This window comes from Meleagris gallopavo, chromosome Z (genome assembly GCF_000146605.3).
Source record: "Meleagris gallopavo isolate NT-WF06-2002-E0010 breed Aviagen turkey brand Nicholas breeding stock chromosome Z, Turkey_5.1, whole genome shotgun sequence".
NCBI classification, from domain to species: domain Eukaryota; kingdom Metazoa; phylum Chordata; class Aves; order Galliformes; family Phasianidae; genus Meleagris; species Meleagris gallopavo.
Genome location: NC_015041.2, coordinates 23,178,485 through 23,185,967, shown reverse-complemented (window position 1 = coordinate 23,185,967; position 7,483 = coordinate 23,178,485). Strand labels below are relative to the sequence as shown.

General features: G+C 39.7%; 1 protein-coding gene across 1 annotated transcript; it reads left to right on the top strand.

Moving 5' to 3' along the window:
* The first annotated feature begins 6 nt into the window (after window positions 1-6).
* LOC104914980 (rho guanine nucleotide exchange factor 28-like) lies at window positions 7-7,465 on the top strand. Its single transcript, XM_031557276.1, has 4 exons — window positions 7-821; window positions 904-951; window positions 2,706-3,185; window positions 4,405-7,465. The coding sequence occupies exons 1-4, from the start codon at window positions 792-794 to the stop codon at window positions 4,711-4,713; spliced, it is 867 nt and encodes a 288-aa protein (XP_031413136.1). The 5' UTR covers window positions 7-791; the 3' UTR covers window positions 4,714-7,465.
* The last annotated feature ends 18 nt before the right edge of the window (window positions 7,466-7,483 follow it).

Genomic DNA, 7,483 nt, shown 5'->3' with positions numbered 1-7,483 from the left:
AAAAGAAAAAAAGTAACAGAAATCATACAGGAAGTCTTCCCAGTGTAGCCTCATAAAGGATTGTGTTTTATTTCTCCACTGTTTCATCTTATCTTTCTCAGAGGAGCTGTTTTCGTGCAGAAAAGATTATGGGTGGCTTCACCCCATAAATTTAAAAAGCTTCTTAAGAAAAAGGATAGGGTGGAAAGTGCAAAGTGGCTGAGCACACTGCAAGTCCAGCTGCAGTGGACAGCAGCCCTAATGCTGATAGGTTTCCCACTGCACAGCAGGCATGCAGCCCTTGCTCAGCTCCCTGCACACCAAAGGCACTCCCTGTAACCCACTAATGTAACTGCCATCAGCTTCTTGCAGTATTCATGCCTTGATTTCTGAAGATTCATGAGCTTTTTCATCATACTAGAGGTAATCTAAACCCATTCTGCTCAATATACAGAAGTCTGGTTACTGTATTTCAAAATTGTCAAGTAAACAGAGAGTGAATGGAAATGTCTTTTTTGTGTAGCTTTAGTCACAAGAGGATTAAAATTGTGGATGAAATATTTTTGTTTTTACAGTTGTGCTTAGGATCTCTAGTGATTTCCACGGAAACTCCAGTGTTGATGAATTATTAGTCTTCAGAGGTTATTGCTTCTGTCTTTTTTCACCTACTCACAAAAAGGTTTGACTCAGCACTGCATATATTAGCAATGTGGATGTCTCCCCTAGTAAAATAAAAAAAATACCTAGACGATACAATTGCAAAATAAAGAACTAGTTTTTAAAGCAACATGTATTTATTTTAGGGAGGAAGTATGAGTTTCCCAGGATCTACAGGGACAGAGGTGAGTTTATTTAAACCCCAGACAGAGTGTAGTTAGTTAAGAATGAACAAAACTTTGAAAATCCTTCTCTTTTGTTTTCTAGATTGTACAAGCAATCCAGAATTTAACTCGTCTTTTGTACAGCATACAGGTGACTACTCCACAATCAACTTTGTAGAGTAATTGGTTTTAGTAATTTACTTCTTAAGGCTTGTTTTCATCTTGCACTATTTTAGTTGTTACGTTATTATCCCTACTGACTGTTGTACAAGATGTCTTACCATGTATTTTTGCTGTATGTCAGTGATTTGTTCCTTTAAGAACTGAATAATGCTTGCTTGGAGATCACTTTCTTCCCTAAGAGGAATTATGTACAGTCCAAATGTCTAGGGAAGAAGTAAGGTGATATTTGAACTGATAAATTGAACTGATGTTATTTCATGTACAGATTTTGAAATTTATAGTTCAAAATATTGACAGATGTAAGTATTTTGTTTAGAATATTATCCTGGTGACTTCTAAACTACACCTAGGCCACTTATGTGACCAACCAACCCTTGATAGATATTTCAACATCAAATCATTATTGTTTTATTCTGTAGAGCCTTAGTCAGAAGTGTTTGGCTCTTTTTGACAAGTTAGAACATTTTAACTTATTTTTCCTTAGGTGCAATTTTGAATATCAATTTTAAAATGTTTAATTTCAATATGTTTAACTTTTAAACCTTGATATTAGCATACTTCCTAGCAATCCTGGAAACTTGTGGATTAGCAAATTAAGTGGAAGCAGTGCAAAAGCAAAATAATAAAAAACTTGTAAATCAGGAAGAGTTTTGTAAAAATTGAAAAATAGATGGCTTAATACTGGTGACAGTAAAGTAGGCTCAGAATCATGCCTTATAGTTCTGACCATGAAAACTTGTATATGCTGGCAGTGTAGGTGCAGAGAATCAAGCAGGGAATCCTATCATTGTTCTGTTCACAAAGCAGTGACCTATTACTAGCAGACCTAGGACTGAGGAAGAGCCGATAGAAGTGGGAACTGCATATTGTGTAAAGCTAGAGACGACTTCTAGCGTGGACGGCTTGGGGCAGTGGTGCTGCAGGAATTCTCTGGGAACATCTGTGTAATTAGCTTCCTACGTCAGTTCTCAAAGACCAACTGTACACTAAGCGCATCAGTAGGCCTAGGCCTTTCTTGCTTTTCTTTTAGATACTAGGAGTTTTATTTTATTTTGATAGTGGATACTGTCACAATCTTTAGTGCAAGCGATGTCACAATATCCATGTAAAGGATGACATATAGTGCTCTTGGTTGTGAAAAATCTACTGAAACTTCAAACTAAAACCATGACTACACTGTCAATTTCTGCTGGCATGGGTCAGGTGCATGTAAGGAGTAAGATGACCAGGCTGTGTTGGAAGATGTTTGTAGAACTGTTGTTAGTAGGACTAAACTGCTGCAGATTTACAAGGAGACCCTTATGTCTTGTGTGAGCTGCACAGGAAACAGTGCACTTTTCTCTGTATGCACCAAATCTGTCTTAGGAATACTTTGCTGAGTGTTGCATTCCCTAGGCCAATTCTTTAATGCCCTCTTTAACCATGAAAGATTGTTTTTCCTGTGTCTTAACATCATCTGGCAGAACAGGACCCCAACTGTAACTGAGGCATGCAGCTGTAGCCTAAACATTATATATTATAACACCAGCTGCAAATCAGAAGCCTCATTAAATATGCTTGAAATGTTTGCATGCTTTTAGAAACATGTCTTGGTATAGGCGTGAACACAGAGTTCTCTGCATGAAGGTGGAACATTTTTATATAATGTTTTTAAACAAAAATACAGAAATGCGTGGATGCTAATATTTAAACATTTGTGTTTGATTTCACTGTGGTGTCTAGGCAGCATTAGCTATCCAGGACAGCCACAGAGAGCTCCATAGGTTACTCCTGCAAGAGAATGAGAAGACCAGTCGTAGCCATAGTTCTTGGATACCTCTCTTCCTGGAACCAGAAAAATACCGTAATTCAGAAAAACAAAGGGAGGAGCTGGCAAACATCAACAAACTCCAGCAGCAGTTCCAGCAAGAGCAGCAGCGCTGGCTGCGTGAATGTGAGCAGTGGCAGCAAGAGCAGGAGGTGAGGGCAGGCCTGTTAGAGCAACGGGAGCAGGCCTGCAGCTGCCAGGAGGAGCTGCTGGAGAAGAGCCGCCAGGGGCTTGCACTGCAGTTGCAGGAGTTCCAACAAAGTCTGGAGAGGTTGCAGGAAGGGCAAAAAGTGTTGGAGAAAAAAAGGGACAGTATCAAAGTGCAGAAGAAACTCCTCTGGCACTGGAAGCATGGTCTCCAAAGCAACCTGCTGCTGCCCACAGGGAGCCGTGAGGTATGTTTTTCTCCACTGTAACTACATCTGTGGCTCCAGCCTGGACAGTGAAATTGCTTGGAGATGGTCATTGATAGGTGATGCATTTTAAAGCAGCTCTGAGGCTGCTTAAGCATTTCATACTGAAAATAGTTTTTCTTGCAATTGAATATGAAGGAAGCTCTTGCTCCAGTGGGTAGAGTCTTGTTTCCATTACTGTTCTCTAAAGCACCTGAAAATCAAAATGAAGTCACCTGGATTCAAAGCCTGCTCACTCAAGCAGCTTTTTTTCCCTCAGGTTTTCATTTTCACAAGAAAAATAGTAGAGCCTTTCTTCAGGTCATCACCTCCCTACTTTTCAGCTGTCAGCTGACCCATCTCAGGCAGTGACCATTCAGTGTCTAAGCCTGTGCCTGAATGAGAAGATGAAAAATTGGCCTCTGACCTCCTCCTTTTCATCCAGCTTTTGTGACTACAGTGTGAACATTACTTTTCTATATATTGCTCACATAACTCAAACAATGAAGGCACTGTGTAGTAGTATAACGTGTGATAAAACTTTGACTTATTTGGCCATGCTGAAGAAGTGGATGATAAAATAAAAGCTGAACTTGTCCATCAGCTTTAATCAATGGGACTTTTGAACTCTTCTGAGGAGGGAAACTTGAAGGATGACAGCCAGATGCAGGGATGGCTAGGATGTCACAGACAGAGGCAAAATAATGAAATTCTCATTTTCAAAGAGCCACAGGCTTAAAATAATTCTTAATCTACTGTTTCATTTGTGACACTGTGTTACGTGTAAGACTATCTCACACGTGTTTTAATTTCAAATAAACTATGAGACCTGAATGCACTCCATGCCCTGGGTTTTTTTCTGTCCTGCATTTTCCAATACCTCAGCAGCAGAGCTGGAGCAGGGAGGCTGAGAGCCAGCCCATTATTTTTGCCATCTCTCTGAGCCAGCTACCTCGCTGATTTTGGATGGCCAAACATCATTACTGAGAATTGCTGTGTTTTGAGAGGGGCCAAGACAAAGTATACCCAATTACTGCTGTTTGTTCCTGAGTGCATGGGAAATTTAACATGTTTTGATATTAGCTTCTGGGAAACTAAATCACTATATGCTATGAATCCTCATTTCTGTCTGACAGTTAACTGAAGGTATCCTGGTATAAGGGTTCTTCTGGTGCTGGACAGAGATAAAAATACTGTTTTCTTTTTTTTTGTTGTTCTGCAGATAATGGGACACGATCAGTTGGATAGCTTACATGATGAAAATGCGTTCTACTTAAATGAAGCTGTAGTACGCGTGTCTCTAAGTGGCCTCAACAGATCAGATTCTTCTCTTATTTATGAAGATGTTGTGTATGGGCTGGGCATCTCAAACTCGGATATGGCAAGGACTTGTGAAAATCAGGTGGACTTCAGGGTGGATACTTCTTGTCAACCAGCGTTGACCAATGAACTGTGGAAATCCACTGGCCCTTACCAGCAGATGTCTTTCTCCTGCAAAAGCAACAAGGATGCTTTTAATAATGGTAATTAATACCATATTTAGTAGTATGGGCAGAAAGAATAGTCCTAGGAAGGAAAGCAGCTTGGCAGTAGTGAAAGTAATCAGTTTTGCTAAAACAGTTGCATGCCATTTACATTCTTGCTGAGTGAAATTGAGAAAATCGGTAGAACAAAGCACAAATATAGACAGCGTTTGCAAATAAATGTATCCCTATTCTTTGTTGGCATAAACCTATGCTATCTTAGCATTGCACTGCATTGAAAATTCCCTGAATTCCCTGTACTTAAAACCATATTCATGAGAAACCCTAATCTGTTTCTCTCTCTTGTCACACTGAATCTAGTTTTGATCTTTTATGGCCTCTTCATTCATTATGATGAAAGTTGTAGAAAGGCATGTAAAAACACAGTATCTAGAAATCATTAAAGACAATGGTATGCTTTTGGTGTAGTAGCTGAAATGATCTGATGGGTTTTTCATGCACAACCAAGAGATTGAGGTGGCACATGGCAAATCAAAACTGCAGCTGACTTGCCCCCATCTTTCTGAGCTGGCAGCATGGGATGACTTCTGTCCCTATGCAAGCTGCACACTAATTAGGTCACAGCAAAGATCAATGGACAGCAGAACTAAGTAGGATCAGAAGTTAAAAACGTATGCAGGTGCAGTGGCTCTAGTACTCTTCGGTCAAACACACTGGAAAGTCCTTGGTTAAAGAACTTGCTCCTTAGTACTCCTTGTAAAGAATTAAGCAGGCATTCACCACAGCCTTACTATAACATCATTCTTAGTATACAGATTGCCAGAAAAGCATTTCGTATTCAAAGCTGACTATTGTCATCACCACAATCAGCAAACAAAGCTGATTAGTAAAAGAGATGAGTATTTCTAAAAATGCTTAAATAAGTAGTGTGGAGAAACTTGTTCTAGTTTGAATGAAGCTGTCATTTTAGTAACAAGTTAGCTTAGCTAGTCCAAATTTGAAAGGGAGCGCATATGTGGGTTTAAACCTCCCAAAAGTAGATTAGCTTGCACTGGCAAGTGTTCAGATGCAAGTTAACCAGGATACTCTGTACATTAAGCCCACATGAGAGTGTCTAGTTTAATTAAACTGCAGTTGCATTGGTGTAATTGCACTGATTCTCAGATTAGCTGGTGGTGCTTCTCAGCGTAAAGATGCCCTTCTGGTAACAGGGCACCAGTGTAGCCCCAGCAGCCTGGGGAGCAGTGCTGGCTACGCACCTGCCTGAAAGGGAGGAGCAGCAAGCTAGCAGAAATCTCTCTGGCAAAGTCAGGTCTGTAAAACCTGCAGCTGCTGCCTTCGCTGAGTCACAGAGAGAGCACCATTGGCAAAGCAGCACAGCAAATTCTTGTGGCATCTTGGTGGTGCAGGTTGTGTTGTGAAGCCCCGGTGCTTCAGCAGGAAAGAAGGGAGCCTGCCCACTGAGGGATGCACCATCACATTCCACATTCCACTTTTGTGACTTGGAGGTTGACAAGTATGTCATGCGGTGCGTGAGTCTGCATGATTCAAACTTGCTTCTGTCATGCATCTGGAGCTGCCATATAGGGAGCAGGGAATGAGAACGCTGAGCTTCCTCCTGAATGACAGATGGCAAGCTCTGTACATGGAAGTGAAGTAAATCACTCATTTCTAAGCAATAGGAATCAAGCTGAATAGTGTAAACATTTCATACTAGGAAGCAGATTCCTTTGTGATGCTTTTTGGCCATGCTTTTTCCCCAGAGAGTTTAGCAGAGTTTAAGAAGTGCTTGTGGCTTTTCTTCCTGACTCCTCTGCAGGATAAAGTCAGCTCTGATTGCTGTGAATGGAAGCCAGTAGGGATACAATGAGGAAAAAAAACAGAAAGAATTTTAAAGTTAGTTGAAATTTTCCACGTTCTGATGTCAATAAAATGTGACATTTTATTTTTCTGCATTTTTCAGCCAGCTCTATGCATATCATATTCATCTTTCCAAAACCAGTCCTAAATAAGAAGTTAAAATAGAATTAAAAAACAACAACTGAGTATATCTTACTGAAAATAGCTGTGTATGGGAGACATACATATCCAGATCTTGTATATAATAATTTTGTGTGCTCAGAACACCAATTTAATTTCTTGATTTTGATTGACTTCCATAGAATTAGTAGGCATTGTATAAGAAGTCTGATCTGCCAAAAAAATTGTAAATTATTTAATGAAAAACACCACCTGACCGTCGTGTTGAGGGGTTAATCATGATGCATTCAACTGTATGTTAAATACTATGCAGTTTAAATGGAAATAACTACATTCCTCCAGTGCATAATTTTCCATTCATATTTTCTAAGGTAAGACATGTGTCTTTACATAGCTAGCATCATGATTATGTCTGATTGCTTTATGTGTATGGGAGTGAACTTTACTGAAGACCTTGGGGCAAGTTCCCACAAAGCTGAAACTGGCACAAGTACACTCACTAGAAAAGGTGTGTCAGTCAACAGGAGGAAAATGTGATTGAAAGAAAAATGTGTTAATGCTTTACACTAATGGTTATGAAATTATCTGCATGAAAGAAGGCAAGTACTTTGGCTAATTAGGAATTGGGGAAGTATAGGTTTTGTGTCAGATCAGACTGAGAATCGAATAAATTACATCTTGCATTTAATTGACATGTCAGGTTAACTAGCTGAAGTCAGTGTCTAAACATTTACCTATGGATTCAGCTCTTTGATTTCAGGAATCAATGCAATTTTAATTCTTTTAAGCTATGAAGTGAATGACATCGTAGTAAATAGTATTGCCTTTCTTTTCTTT